Genomic DNA, 15532 nt, shown 5'->3' on the forward strand with positions numbered 1-15532 from the left:
ATGGAGTAGGGGTCACTGGCGGTGGGGGTGGGGGAGGTAGTTGTGAATTTTCTGCATTGTGCAGGGGGTTGGACTAGATGACCCTGGTGGTCCCTTCCAACACTATGATTCTATGAAATGCTGACTTCCAAGTTCAGCCTTGGACAGGCTGTTCAGTGCCTCCCCTCTCCTTTCTCGCTGGTAAACCAGAGGCTCTGCAATTACCTCTCTGAGTTCTTCCCCATTCTAAACTTGTTCTTCTTTGTCCCTGCAGGCATGGTGCAGAAGCTTGACCAAAAACTCCCCGTAGCCAATGAATACTTGCTACTTTCCGGTGGGGTCCGGGAAGGCGTGGTGGACTTGGATCTGGACGAACTGAATATCTATGCTCGTGGGACCGACTACGACATGGACTTCACCCTCCTGGTACCGGCTCTGAAGCTCCATGACCGGAACCAGCCCGTCACCCTGGACATGCGGCACTCGGCCCTGTGCCACTCCTGGCTGAGCCTGCGGCTCTTCGACGAGGGGACGATCAGCAAGTGGAAGGACTGCTGCACCATCGTAGACCACATCAACGGGGCGACCAACTACTTCTTTTCTCCTACCAAAGTGGCCGATTGGTTCTACGACTCGATCAGCATCGTCCTCTCGGAGATCCAGAAGAAGCCTCAGCGGGGGATGCCGAAAGTAGAGAAGGTGGAGAAGAACGGGACCATCATCTCCATCATCTTGGGGGTCGGCAGCAGCCGCATGCTCTACGACATCGTGCCTGTTGTGTCCTTCAAAGGCTGGCCGGCGGTGGCCCAGAGCTGGCTGATGGAGAACCACTTCTGGGATGGAAAGATCACCGAGGAAGAAGTCATCAGCGGGTTCTACCTGGTCCCTGCCTGTTCCTACAAAGGCAGGAAGGACAACGAGTGGCGGCTCTCCTTTGCCCGGAGCGAAGTCCAGCTGAAGAAGTGCATCTCTGGCAGCCTCATGCAGGCCTACCAGGCCTGCAAAGCCATCATCATCAAGCTCCTCTCCCGGCCCAAGGCCATCAGCCCCTACCACCTACGCAGCATGATGCTCTGGGCCTGCGACAGGCTGCCGGCCAACTACCTGGCCCAGGAGGACTACGCGGCCCACTTCCTCCTGGGCCTCATCGATGACCTGCAGCACTGCCTGGTCAACAAGATGTGCCCCAACTATTTCATCCCCCAGTGCAACATGTTGGAGCACCTCTCCGAGGAGACAGTCATGCTCCACGCGCGGAAGCTCTCCTCTGTGCGCTCCGACCCCGCCGAGCATCTCCGGACTGCCATCGAGCACGTGAAGGCGGCCAACCGGCTGACGCTTGAGCTGCAGAGGAGGGGCAGCACCACCAGCATCCCCTCCCCTCAGTCCGACGGGGGGGACGCCAACCAGCCGGACGACCGGCTGGCCAAAAAGCTGCAGCAGCTGGTGACCGAAAACCCGGGGAAGTCCATCTCGGTCTTCATCAACCCCGACGATGTCACGCGGCCTCACTTCAGAATCGACGACAAATTCTTTTGAGTTGGGGCCCCTCCCTTGGGATTCTGCCAACGATGGCTCCCTTCACCCCCACCCCCTCCAGCGGTTTTTACAGATCCACTTTTCCGTTGGATTTGCTGAACAGCTCGTCCCAGTTCTGGAGCGTGAGGCAGGCTTTGAAACAGCAAATTATTATTTTATTTGCTGCTTTCCCCCTCCCCAATAATTTTGTGTTTGCCTGTAATTTTTAACGATGCCCCCGGCACCGACAGGCGTGCTTTTCCACCCCTTTATTTTCCACACTTCCACGTGGCCCAGGGAGGATGCGGTCTCTGGCCGACGCCCCACCCGGCACCCTTCCCCTCCTCTCCTCTGTCGATACCGTTTTGCTTTTCTTCCCAAGAGCTTCATTTGATCAGAGAAAGGGAGGGTGAGAAAGGGCAGTCAGGAATTCCTGGCAGGTTTCCGTTTCCGTTGCCCCGGTTGATTTGTTCTTCACTTTCTTGACTTTAGAAGCCAACGATGCAACAGATCTCCTGAAATTTGGGGCATTCCCCACCCCACCCCGGAGTCACCTTTTCTTGAATGTAACTTGTTCAGAACCAAACTTTGTACCTGTGCAGAGAGGCCCGACCTTCTGCCTACCTTCCATGCGGAATGAGGTTCTGGAATGTTAGTTTTTAGTGTGTGTAATTATTCGAAGCCTTATTTAAATGCGATTAAATAACATACTGTTACAAGTGTTAATTTGTACTAATGGCTGTGCCACCGCTCCTGCCTCTCCTTCAGCTCGGTGCGGCTTGGAAGGCAGAGGGCCGAACCGCTAGGTGCGGCACCGTCCTGTTTCCTCAAGGTGGTCCCTGAGCAGGTCTGCCAGATTCCTTCCCATGGCTGGTGAGGGCATCCTGTAGTGGCGTGGGGTTCCCTTGACCCCTGCTTCCTGCCTTTGAGGAGAAGCCGCCATTTCAGCAGCTTCATTTTGCAAGGGCAGGAAGTGATTCCCGGGGAGTCTTTGATTGTGAGGCTGAAAGAGATGGAGAGGCTCGTCTGAGAGAGATGTCAGTGGGCGCGCCAGCCCTGCTGCCCAGGTGGTCTGCCCAAGGGCTTCTCTGGCCCCCAGCACTGAGGCTGAGGCTGCCCCTGCTCTCCTGTTAGGTTTGTGCTGGGCTGTTCTGGAGGGTGTCCCTGGGAGGGAGTCGCCTATTATCCTTCCCATCTTTCAGATTGGGGGGTGGAGAGAGAGTAGCTTCCTACAGCCCCCTGGGGACTTCACAGGTGGGGTGGGATTCCAAGCAGTTGGGATTCCCACTGGGAGGAAGGCAAATAAATACCCCCCCCATGCCCAGGAAGGGATCTTGTCATGCCTTGTCTTGCTGAGGTTTTTTTTGAAGCGAATTTGGGATTGCCCGGCGTGCCAGCTCTTTTGGCTGGCCAAGACTGGCATGGCTGGAGTCCTTTGGGGAGGGGCCCCTGGCCACAACGAGCATCGTCTGGGGCTGCCCCACTTTGGCTTTTGACTCCCCTCGGATCTCAGTAACAAATTCACAGCAGCAAAGCCAAAACTACCACACTCAATATATTAAACTGTGTTAATGTTATAATAGAATTATCTACTAAGCAGTGAAATAACAACATACGTTGTGCAAAACAATACAATAACATTGACCACTGTAATGCCATAAAGGACTGGCACATAGTCCAAGCTTTTCTGTCCAGGCTGCAGAGGACCATCTGAGCGGTCAACTTGACAGAGCAATCAGCCGGAAAGTTTCAAGTTGGACAGGATTCCGGTAAAGTCCTGTTTCGCAGTATCTTCATCAGATATACGAGATGTGCTCTGCGCAATTCTGCCTGTGGACTGCATACTTGCTGGTTTCCACCATTTACCAAAGATGGGTTTTCTGCGTGCAGAAGGACCCTCGGCTTGCCAGCTCCCTCCCTCCCCGCCCTGTGCCCTTGCCAGCCAGTGCTTGAGCTGATTTGCAGAGGGATGGCAACCCTCCCTCCCCTGGTGGTCAGCGCCAGTGGGGGCCAGGCTGCCCCTCTTCCCTGGTCCACTTTTAAAGCAGCCCACCCCCTGAGCTTCCCAACCCCACGCCCACCTCGCCATCCGTCAGCAGTGCGTCTCCATTGCGACCTGAATGGCATCGGTCTCCACACCCACATCAACGCTGGGGGGGGGGGCATTTGTCACACACACTCTCCGGAATTTTAAATCCAGCCCTCAGGAAGCTGACTTGTGTTTAAGCAGACCCGGGGCCCACCAAGGTCAGCCTTGTCTGCTCAGGCGGGCAGCAGCTCTCCAGGGTCTCAGGGTAGAGGTCTTTCCCATCACCTCCTACCTGGTCCTTTTCACTGGAGGTGCTGCCAGGGACGGAACCCTGGACCTTCTGCATGTCGAGCAGAGGCTCTGCCACTGAGCCACGGCCCCTTCCCCTTCTAAAGGTGGTCCCGGGACTCCACTGAGGTTGTAAAAGAGACTCCAAGGCCTGAAGCTCCTTTCTGCTGGCTGATCATAGAATCATAGAACTGGAAGGGACCACCTGGGTCATCTAGTCCAACCCCTTGCACAATGCAGGAAATTCACAACTACCTCCCCCACACACACCCAGTGACCCTCTACTCCATGTCCAGAAGATGGCCAAGGTGCCCTCCCTCTCGTGATCTGGAGATGTTGCCCAAAGCCTTGACATGCTGACCCCTTCTTGTGCCGAGTGGGCATTCAAAACAGGCTTTCCCAGATCCTAGTCTGGTGCTTTAACTACAACGCCACACTGGCTGGATGCTGCGAAGTCAGTCACAGCAACGGGGCCACAGGGAGGTCTGTGTCACTAACAAAGGACCATGGTAAGTCAATGGATCCCCCGTGTTCAGAGGCCGCGTGCCCAGGGCAAACTGTGGTGGTGATACCAATGCGCCTTGTGGGTGGGCTTCCCAGGAGCACCGGAAATGGACCTCTGGACCGGTGGTTCTTTTGGTTTAATCCAGCAGGCCTGCTCTGATACACTTGGCAGTCCCGATGTCCAAACAAAGGATCCATTCCAGGCGCTCCTGGGCAAGGCGTGAGTGTAAAAATCTCTCATATCACTCTGGGCATGTTCTTGTCTTTTTGAGAGAAAGTGACTACAAGGCCAACCCCTCTTGATTGGCAGGTACCTGTTTGGGGCAGAAGGGCTACGGTGTCGTGCCCCCCAGTGCAGGGGTGCTGCGGAGTTCCTGCTCCGAGAGGAAAGTGAGCGGCTTCTCCTCCCAGCGGCTGTGGCCTCCTGGCTCTTTCCTGGCCCTTGCTGCTCGAGCTCTTTCCCTGGCTCTCGAATTCTTCCTGCTGTACACAAAATGTTGACCAGGGATGGCTCAGGAACATCATGACCCAAACATTTCTGTGGAAAAGCAGTCAAGGGGATGGCATTTGGGTCCTTTGGATTGATGGGGGAGACCGGCCTTCGGAAATCTGACCCTTTCTTGGGATTTAACCCCGGGATGAAAGGCTTCTGCAGTTTTAAGTGTCCATCAGCTCAGAAGGCAAAACGTCCCGTCTGTGCCTTGTTCAGTTGCTGGGGTGAGCCTGCTTTTGTCTTAAGGGGCAGTTGGAGCCCTTGGGGGAGGCAGGGAGGAGTGATACAGCCTCTCCCAGATAGACACCTGTTTGCATTCATTCATTCATTCATTCATTCATTCATTCATTCATTCATATCACACTTTTTCCCAGTGGGAACTGAAAGCAGGTTAGACATAATTCTCCCCTCCTTAATTTTCTCATAACAACAATCCTGCAAGGTAGGCCAGATTGAGAATTTATGTCAGGCCCAAGTTTACCCAGTGAACTTCCACGGTAGAAGTGGGATTTGAACCCAGGTCTCCCAGGATCCTAGTCTGACAGTCTATCCACTGCACCACACCGGCTCTCCTGGTCAGTCTCTTTGCACCTTTTGAAATGTGTGTGGGAGGGGGGGAAAGAGTTTGGCTTGCTCACCCAAGGAGGTGCCGTCGTAGGCTTCTCCCAGCTCCTGGTGTTATGACTTGTTTTGGAAGGATTTTGTCGAGAAACCGGAGGTCCTGCAGGGGGTGGGGCTTGCTGTGGTCCCCCTCACTCCCCAGAGAGGGCTCATTAATCTTTTAAAAAATAGAACTGCTGAAAGAGATGGGGAAGACTGGTTTAAATGCAAAGTCCTCTTCTCCTTGCCCCCTTCAACATGCAGCTGAAGGCCAGATTGGGGGGGGGGGTGGACTGCAGCCCCCGCGCATTCTTCACTCCCACCTGCCCTCTGCCACAGTTGCTCTAAGCAGCCCTGACAACAGCTTCCCAGGGCCTGGCAGGGGGCCACCAGCTCTGTGGTCACCACGGCCCAGCCTGTCCCGAAAGTCAGGTTTGCGGCAGGTGAAGTCTGGTCCTCTCCAGCCAAGGTGTGCTACAGATAAACTCCGTTTCTCTGCAATCTGAGCCTGGGCGCTTTGGCTTGTCGTCCCCTTCCCCCCATTTCCATGACTCCAATTGTTTTTAATTCAGAAGCAAACCGGAGACACTTTCCCTTAAGGGACAGGAAGATCTGTGTGCAGCGTGATTTGCCTTGGAGACTTTCCAGTCAATGATCGAGCGACTCCCCGAGCATTTCTTTTCTGTGCGTGAGTGGAAATAATAAAGCAAGAGCCGTGCAAGTTGGCTCCCAAGAATCGATTCCCACATTATATTGATAGGGGTTTTGCAAATGCCAGCAGTTCTAGCCGAGCAGACATAGCAAATGAAAGGTTGCGGCTCCTGCCCCACGCATGTTTCCCGGTGTTCAGGAGCCTGGGTTACTGGCTACACCTCCAAAGTCTCGAGGGGGAGGGGGATCTATTTCTGAATTGGTGGTGAGGGAACCCAGAACAATTAATAATAGACTGTTTCCCTGCCACTTCTCTGTACAGCCTGCTGCTTGCAAAGTAAGGCTTAAGAACAGCCCCCCACTAAAAACACACTAAAGTGAAGGAAAGAGAGTAGGGTAGCTGCTCACCTGGTGATCTGGCAGGGAAGAGAATTCCACCAGAGAGGGGCCACCGCTGAAAAAGCCCTGCCTCTGGTTGCCACCTGCCCAACTTCTGCAGGTGGGGGGACAGTGACGAGGGCGTGGGGGGAGGATAAGGGGCGCTCGATTGGCAGGCTGGTGGCCATATGTGGCAGTGATCTCAGAAGCTGAATCTGAGGAATACCCCTGGCCTGATCTGAATCCTAGTTATCCTGAAACCCAGAAACGTTGAGGGACACGTCTTGCTACCGCTGGGTGGTTTGTCCTTGTGCTGGTTCATGGCAGAGAACCCTCTCTGTAGCTGAAGGAGCTGAATCGCCTCTCCAGCCCCACTAGGCTTCACTGCCAGACTTCACCTGAACTGACTTTTTCCTCGGGTGCTTTACCAACGCCACCCAGTCTCTCTTCATTGATATTCTCTTGTTTGTGGGGCTGCGGCCCTGTTTGTTGATGGGCTTTCCCATCCCTTCTTCCAGCGAGCCCAGAGGGGCACACCTGCTTCTCCCCACTTCCGCCTCACTCCAACAGCGACCCTGTGAGGTAGGCTAGTGCGAGACCGGCTCAGGGTCGTGACCTGTGGGGATTTGAACCTGTGTCTCCCTATGCTTAGTGCACCTCTCTGGTGACTTCACTGGTTCAATATTTCCTCCTCCTGTGTAAAAGCCCGTCTTTAGGCTTTGGTTGCCTTCTGTTTGTGGAGTGTTATTTTTACTCATGGAAAGAAATCCTTGAGGAAATTTGCATGTGGTCATGATGTCCCTTTTCAAGATTAATGTCGGTGGTTTGGAGGTTTGGAGGCAGATGTGAAACCAAATCTCCCTGTCTTCAGACGCCCACCGCCTTTGCATGGGCTTACCTCCCTCCGCAGGTGAGACATGTGGTTTGGCTTGCCCCGAGGGCCTTTCCACTGAGTTCCTCCCCCACTGGCCAGATGCTTCCCAGGAAACCTGGCAGCCTGTCCCTCCTTCCCTGCCGCCTTTCAGAGGCCTTTGGGGCTGGGGTCTCGGTCTCTGCTGGCGGACGCACTTTGGTGTGGGGCCTGGCTCTGCTGCTGGGCTCTTTCTGTCTGCTCATCTGAGGTGAGGAACTGCAGAGAGTCTGGAGCTTCCCAGGAGGATTTGGACTGTAGGAAGCTGCCTTGGGCATTAAGGACCCCCTGCCCCCCCCCACCTGATGGCTCTTTCTTCATTTGAGCCAAACATGCTGAAATGATTAAAAAGAAACTCTTCTTGGTGCTCTGTAGGAAAGGGGAGGACCTCATAAGCATCAAGGGCTCCTCATAGGCTGTGTACTGAAAGGGGGAGGCATGTCCCCTGGACCCCAGCCTGCCATAGGGGAAGACAGCTCAGGCAGTTGCCCCCACAGTAAAAGGGCAAGCCCCTCCCCACACAAGTGGCCAAGGGAGAGGACTCATCTTAGGACATCCTCCCCAGAAGTAGGCTGTTTATCAAGGTCCCAGCAGAGGGCAGCACAGAGCATGTATTGAACAAATGACCCGGACATCCAAGTTAGTTTCTAAAAATTCACCTAACTAGGGTGTGGTCGTTTTGCTCATTCTCCCCCCCCCCCATTTTGAGTAGGTGGGAGACAGCATTTCATAGAATCATAGAGTTGGAAGGGATCCCAAGGGTCATCTAGTCCAACCCCCTGCACAATGCAGGAAATTCACAACTACCTTCCCCCCCTACACACACCCAGTGACCCCCTACTCCATGCCCAGAAGATGGCCAAGATGCCCTCCCTCACATCATCTGCCTTAGGTCACAGATTCAGTATTGCTGACAGATGGCCATCTAGCCTCTGCTTAAAAACCTCCAGGGAAGGAGAGCTCACCACCTCCCGAGGAAGCCCGTTCCACTGAGGAACCGCTCTGTTAGGAAATTCTACTGTGTGGTGTAGTGGTTAAGAGCGGTGGTTTGGCATGGTGGAGTCTGATCTGGAGAACCGTGTTTGATTCCCCACTCCTTCACATGAGTGGCGGACCCTAATCAGGTGGACTGGATTTGTTTCCCCACTCCTACACACGGAGCCAGCTGGGTGACCTTGGGCAAGTAGCATTCAGCCCCACCTACCTCACAGGGTGTCTGTTGTGGGGAGGGGAAGGGAAGGAGACTGTAAGCCGGTTTGAGTCTCCCTTAAGTGGTAGAGAAAGTCGGCTTATAAAAACTAGCTCTTCTTCTTCTTCTAAAGTCTAGATGGAAACTCTTGACATTAGAAAGAATTTTCTAACAGAGCAGTTCCTCAGTGACACTTCTGGACATTTCAGGACACTTCTGGATTTTATCTCTTTAGTACTTTCATTATTGTATTTTATTTAGTTGGCGTTTTTCACATGTTTTGTGGATAGAGTTGCCAGGTCCCTCTTTGCCACTGATGGGAGCTTTTTGGGGCTGGGTTTGAGGAGGGGAGGGACTTCAATGCCATGGAGTCCGATTGCCAAAGCAGCCATTTTCTCCAGGGGAACTGATCTCTATCAACTGGAGATCAGTTGTAATCCCAGGAGATCTCCAGCCACCACCTGAGGGATGGCAACCCTATTTGTGGAAGGGCTGAAATCAATGATGGTCATTACCAGGCCCAACTATGCCAGCCACAGGCTGTGCTGTCGTCGTCCCCCACCCCCGGCATCCCAGAGGAGAGCAGGGGGTGCCACGTGGCATCTGGAAGTGGGTGGAGGAGCCCAGCAGGATTTAAGGCAGGTGGAATAGCCAGCAACAGGGGTAGGAGGAGGCAGCACAAGGCCTCAGCAAAAAGCGAGTTGATGCTGGTCAGAGTGAATTTTGAGACGCTCAAAGGGGCATCTGAACTTGGACCCCCGCCCCGAGCCATGGGCTAATGAAGCTCTTTGTGCAAGAGAAGAGTGAATGGATTTGTGCACCATGTTGGGCCTCTGCCTTTTAGCACAGTCTTGTTTGCTAAAGGTAAAGGTCCCCCTGTGCAAAAGCACCAGGTCATTCCTGACCCACGGGGTGAAGTCACATCCCGACATTTCCTAGGCAGACTGTGTTTACAGGGTGGTTTGCCAGTGCCTTCCCCAGTCATCTTCCCTTTACCCCTAGCAAGCTGGGTACTCATTTTACCGACCTTGGAAGGATGGAAGGCTGAGTCAACCTTGAGCGGGATACCTGAAACCAGCTTCTGTTGGGATTGAACTCAGGTCGCGAGCAGAGCTTGGACTGCAGTACTGCAGCTTACCACTCTGCCCCACGAGGCTTGTTTGCTAGGGGACGTTATTTACCTGGACGTCATGAAAAGCTCCAGCTGCCCATTTCCACTTCTATTTAAGGGGCAGGAGCATTTTTTCCCCCAGGCCAGTTGGCAACCCTATGCTCACGCCTCTTTTCTGTGAATGCTGAATAACAAAAGGATGGTGCAGAGGCAGGAAGAAAGCCTGAAAGGGTGGATGGAGGCACCTGGGGGTGGATTTGCATTTTACAGCTGCCTCCTGACCAAGGGGTTACTTTCACCTGTGCAAGTCTTTCTTTTTTTAATTGGCCTGCTGATTTGCAAAATGTTTTAATATAAGAGTAAAAACCTGTGGGGCGGCAGGCACCTGCTTAGAAAAGAGCTTCCCTCTCTGCTCTTGTGCACCAGAGGAAGGCATTTCCTAAAATGGTCATACTTCAACACACAGGTGTATCATCTAAAGATGATTCTTTTCCTCCAGCAGGTTCAGGAGCACCTTAGAAACCAACAAGATTTTTGGATATAAGCTTTTGAGAGTCAAATCTACCTTCATTGGATACTCCAGTAGTACGTTCCTCCAGAAGAATTTTCATATGCAAATATATACTTTGATTAACCAAAGATTTCTTGGTGTGTGTGTTATGCAAAATTAGGGAGGCCACAGGATGTGTTTTCTCCAGCACAGCATATTAATTCATTTGTTCACCTCATTTCTCACTGAGGCTGAAGGCATTTCCCAGCTAAAACCTATTCGGTGAGAACACCATACTGCGCATCCAGCCACCAAAGTTAGTGAACAGCACACTAAAAGGACTATGTAATACAGACAATAAGCAATTTTCAAAAAGCAAAGCCTTTTTGATTTGGGCATAATTGACCCAGATGGTGGTACTTTTGCTAAGGAGCTGCAATGAGTGAAAAGCTTCCAGAAGTGAAACAGGGGGAAGAGATCCGGGGAATTTTACTGCCCGCCCCCCATTTCTGAGTTTGGAGTGCTTTTCAGCTGCTAAGCCAAATGGCCTTTTCTTCAGCATCAAGAAACACAAGAAGCCCTGTCTCACAACGTGGCTGGAAAGCTTGCAAAGAGCTGGTGGAGACGCTGGGTCCCAATCCAGCAGCAAAGCCATGACAAGGAGCAGAAGCCTTGCAAAGCCTCAGGTGGTCCCCATTCAACTCAGCGGGCAGACACAGCAAAGGGTCTTGCTGCACGCCTCTCTCCCCTCCTGGGGCAGCCCTTCAAGCGCTCATGAATGAACCTCCTTTTGAACAAGCGCTGTGTAGTACCGCTTTGGTCCATCAGAGGGAGCCAGAGCCACCCGCTCCTGTTTAATACCAGCTGTGCCAACCCAGTCTGGGCAGATCAGGGAAGCTAAGCAGGGTCGGGCCTGGTTAGTACTTGGATGGGAGACCACCGAGGGTCTCTATGCAGAGGCAGGCAACGGCCAACCACGTCTGAATGTCTCTTGCCTTGAAAACCCTCCAGGGGCACCGTGAGTCTGCTGCGGCTTGACACCACTTTCCACCAGCAGCATTCAGTACGTGTGCCATGAGCCGCGTTGTGGGCGTCCCAACCTGACTCACCACCATACCTCGCATCAGGGGACGCACCTGCTGAAGCAGCTGTTGCCCGCACAGGCATGTGGGTGCTGCCAGAGGGATGGGAGGGGCTTTAGCCATTTTCACCAGCGGAAATGGCCACGGGTGAAGGGATAGTTAGCCCCTTTTTTGGGATTTACATGTCTTCCATAAGCTATAAAATGAAGAAGAAGAAGAAGAGTTGGTTTTTATATGCCGACTTTCTCTACCACTTGAGGGAGAATGGTTGCATTCCACAGAAAACACAGAGAAGTCCAGGAAGCGGTCTCCAGACCGGCATCCCTCGCTGCAGCCTTTTTAGCTGCTAAAGCAGAGGCCGCTACTTCCCGTACATTTTCAGCATTTGTGAAAAAATGCCCCTCTCTCTTTGCATCTTTTGGACAACTGTGCCAGCGCTGTCCCATGAAAAGAACCCACCTCCTCCCACCTGGCCCGTGTTGTAGTCAGTGAGTGCAAGCCCACAGGGATGATGGGCAAGCGCTAGGAACTCCCTGTCATTTGTCCAAATTGTTCTGTTCCATAGCCACGAGGCTCCAGCCGTTTGCACTGCCTAAAGATCCCCCCACCAAGAGTGCCCTCCCCACTCTCATTTGCCAAAGTTTCTTTGTGATCCAGATCTCTGCCTCTGCATGTGTCCCATCCCCGCCCTCCCCCCCCCAGCAGGTAGGCCAACCTGAATGGTAGTTGGCTCTGCTTTTTGCTTTGCTCTAAAAACAGCACAGTTGGGTGCAGAATCAAGCCATGGATGGAGGTCTGAGCTTGAATTCGGAAGACTCGGAGGAAGGTGTGCGCTACTTCCAAAATCTGGAGCGTGACCATTGGGAAAAGTCAGCCAGGAAGGGTTTCATTGACCCCCCCCCTTTCAAGAAAGCACTCCTTGAGCTCTAGTCCTAAACACATTTGCTTGGAAGTAAGAGGCTAATTTCCACCGGGGGCGGGAGGGGTCCTTCTTCCAGGCCAGTTTGCAGCTTGATCTGCCCAGCAGCAGCGCTGGCGGTTGGGACCCTGGTTCGCTTTCCTCGCTCTTTCCTGCCAGACTCTCTCCAGGGTCCAGCAAAGCCACGAGAGAATCATCTGCTGTCAGCCGTCCGGAAACATCACAACCCACCGCCCCACTCTTACCAATCGAGAGGATCTCTGAGCAGGGCACTTTTTCACTGGCAGGGGCTCTTAGACTTTCAAAGCCAGGTGCACCTCTCCCTTTCATGGAATCTCTGGGCCAGGAATGAGGCACCTGTTCATTTCCCACCTGCTGTGCAGCTGGTCAGCGCCTTGGGGAAAGAAAGGCCCTGGGACACAAAAGGCCCCATGGGTGGAGTTCTGGCAGGGGCGGCTTCTGCTGCTGGTGGGAGACGAGCCCCCTCCCGCCCCCTTTGTGCCTGGCAGTCCAGGAGAGGGAGACCCAGGCTGCAGAAACATTCTTTGCAGACTAAGCTCTGCTGAGGGCTAAGCCGGCCACATCACTTCAGGGGAGGGGCCTGCAGAAGGTGGGCCCACCCTTCGTGCGGCATTGATGGGAGCTGCCAGCTGTGCCTGTGAGGTGGGAGAGGAAAGCAGGGGAGAGGGCAGAACCCTCTGGAACCAGCGGGGACCAGGGCCCCTCCCAAGGACTGGCCCGCAAGGAGCTGCTTCAGGACCTGACGTTTGACATGGTTATTGCTGCAGCTGGGGGGGGGGGCTCTGGATGCAGCCCCGGGGGGATCTGTTGGTCGGCTACCTTGTATGTCCTCTAGACTCTAGAGTGCCAGGGGAATGGCCCTATGTTTATGCAACCCCCAAACATTCTCCGACTCAGCTGCCAGAGGCCTGCCTCAAATGCTCCTGAGCATCCCTGCTGGGATCTCCAGAAAGATCTCCAGTCTTCTTTGCCCCCCAGAAGCGCCCTCGCACAGGAGCAACTGACTCAAGTCTCCTGGGCAGCCACGTAAGGCAATTAATTGAAGAAGAAGAAGAAGAGTTGGTTTTTATAAGGCGACATTCTCTACCACTTAATGGAGAATCAAACTGGCTTACAATCACCTTCCCTTCCTCTCCCCAAAACGGATACCCTGTGAGGTAGATGGGGCTGAGGGAGCTGTAACAGAACTGTGATTAGCCCAAGGTCACCCAGCGGGCTTCCTGTGTAGGAGGGGGAATCAAACCTGGTTCCCCAGATTAAAGTTCACCACTCCAAACCAATGCTCTTAACCACTGCACCACACACTGGCTCTCATTTATTAGCCACCCTTCTTCCTTGAGGAGCTCAAGGCAGGCATACAAGCGTCAATAAAACACACCAAATGAAATACATTAAAAACATAAAAGCAACGTTTAAAATCACAACTCAGGACTGCTACTAAACTTAACTTGAATGAAGTCCAAAATAAAACTCCCTTTGCCTGCCTCCTAAAGATTGAAAGTAAGGGGAGCCGGGCACCCCTCTTTGGGGATGTTGTTCCACAATTGCGGGGCTGCCACTGAAAAGGCCCTCTCTTGTGAACCCACCCAACAAGCTCTTCGATTGATGGGATAGTCAGGATGAATGTTCAGCTTGTTCACCCTCATCCAGCCCATTGCTGAATCCCATTCAGAGCATCAACAGCATCCATGGAATTTACTGGAAAAGAAAGGTAGAGCTGGGTAACACCCGCACGTTGGTGACACCGCAGCCCGAACCTCCCGATGACCTCTCCCAGTGGCTTCATGTAGATATTAAATAGCACGCGGGATAAGCTTGTGAATGTTCACTCATGTTCAAAGGACAGGTTATTTCCAGAAGTTATCTGTGAGTTTGAGGGGGGAAACAGCAAGGAACAAGACTGGTCTGCAGACATATCCCCAAAACAGAAGCCACACAACACATTTTTTTTGTACCAACAACGTCACTGTATATTGTGCCCAGTGCTGGAGCCTCTCCAGAACCTGTCATCAATCTGGATGGAAAATACAAACAAAAACAAAACAAAAAGTGGGAAGAGAAATATGTTTCTGGGGGATGTGGTGACTTTGGGGCCAGGTTGGCCCAAGGATCCCGGAGAGATTTTTCCCTCTTCCTCTGGGCACAGAGCAGGGGTGACTGGGTGTGTGTGGCGGGGCGGTAGTTGTGAATTTCCTGCATTGTGCAGGGGGTTGGACTAGATGACCCTGGTGGTCCCTTCCAGCTCTGTGTTTCTAAAGACCAAGTTGGAAGCTGGGGCCTTAATATTTACTGCAGAACACATTAGGTTTTGATGACGCTGCATGCCAAACAGGCTTTCAAATTGCTCCAAGGCTGAGGAGCATCAGAAGAGAACACCCAGGCCTTGGCCGTCTTTCAAGGGTTTATGGCACAAAACTGCATCTGTGTTGTGGATTTGGGAAGGGCCTTATGAGGTCATCTGGTTCTTCTCTATGAGCAGCATTATGCAAGGGCTGACACAGAGGGCAAGAGACTGAGATGAAGAAGAAGAAGAAGAGTAATGGATTTAAACTAAGAGAAAAGAGCGATTCCACCTGAACATTAGGAAGAACTTTCTGATGGTGAGGCCTGTTCGATGGTGGAATGTGCTGCCTCGGAGGGTGGTGGAGTCCCCATCTTTGGAGGTCTTTAAGCAGAGGCTGGATGGCCATCTGTCGGGAGTGCTTTGATTGTGGGATCCTGCATGGCAGGGGGTTGGACTGGATGGCCCTTGTGGTCTCTTCCAACCTTGTGAACTTGTGAGTTGGTTTTTATACCCTGCTTTTTTGTACCCTAAGGAGTCTCAAAGTGGCTCAAATCACAACCCCCCTCCCCACAACAGGCACCTTGTGAGGTAGGTAAGGCTGAGAGAGTTCAGAGAGAACTGTGACTAGCCCAAGTTCACCCAGCAGGCTTCATGTGGAGAAGTGGGGAATTGAACCTAGTTCTCTAGACTAGAGTCTGCTGCTCTTAACCACGGTACCACGCTGGCTCTCAATCTAGGAAGGTTTTGGTTGGACTCTCACTTCTGTCTCAAATTAAGACCTTTATCGCCATTTGTCTCCATTTCCCCCTCCCCCCTTCATAATTTGAAGGGTGTTTGCTTTCTGCTTTGCTTTTAATGGTCAAGCAAATTCTTCCATCCTTTTCTGCCACTTGACAGGTTCTTTTGCTAATCTTCATTTTAGTTCCTTTCCACTTTGGAGAAATGATACTTGAACTGGGGCCGCCAACAGGCCTAGAGAAAATAGTCCTGTCCCTTTATTAGAAGCTTAATGTGTGAAATGAAGCCTTGAAGTTTTTCATAGCATGGAAGTAAAACAACATTGCCTGGCCAATAGGCTCATAGGAT

At 52.7% G+C, this 15532-nt stretch overlaps 1 protein-coding gene across 1 annotated transcript in view; it reads left to right on the forward strand.

Moving 5' to 3' along the window:
- MB21D2 (Mab-21 domain containing 2) overlaps window positions 1-1536 on the forward strand; it is a 58797-nt gene extending 57261 nt beyond the window's left edge. Inside the window, exon 2 of the mRNA XM_056850236.1 lies at window positions 254-1536. Within this exon, the coding sequence (XP_056706214.1) occupies window positions 254-1518 (1265 nt within the window). The 3' untranslated portion in view covers window positions 1519-1536. The remainder of the gene's footprint in view (window positions 1-253) is intronic.
- Window positions 1537-15532: the final 13996 nt, after the last annotated feature.

Source organism: Euleptes europaea, chromosome 5, assembly GCF_029931775.1.
Source record: "Euleptes europaea isolate rEulEur1 chromosome 5, rEulEur1.hap1, whole genome shotgun sequence".
In the NCBI taxonomy this organism is placed as follows: domain Eukaryota; kingdom Metazoa; phylum Chordata; class Lepidosauria; order Squamata; family Sphaerodactylidae; genus Euleptes; species Euleptes europaea.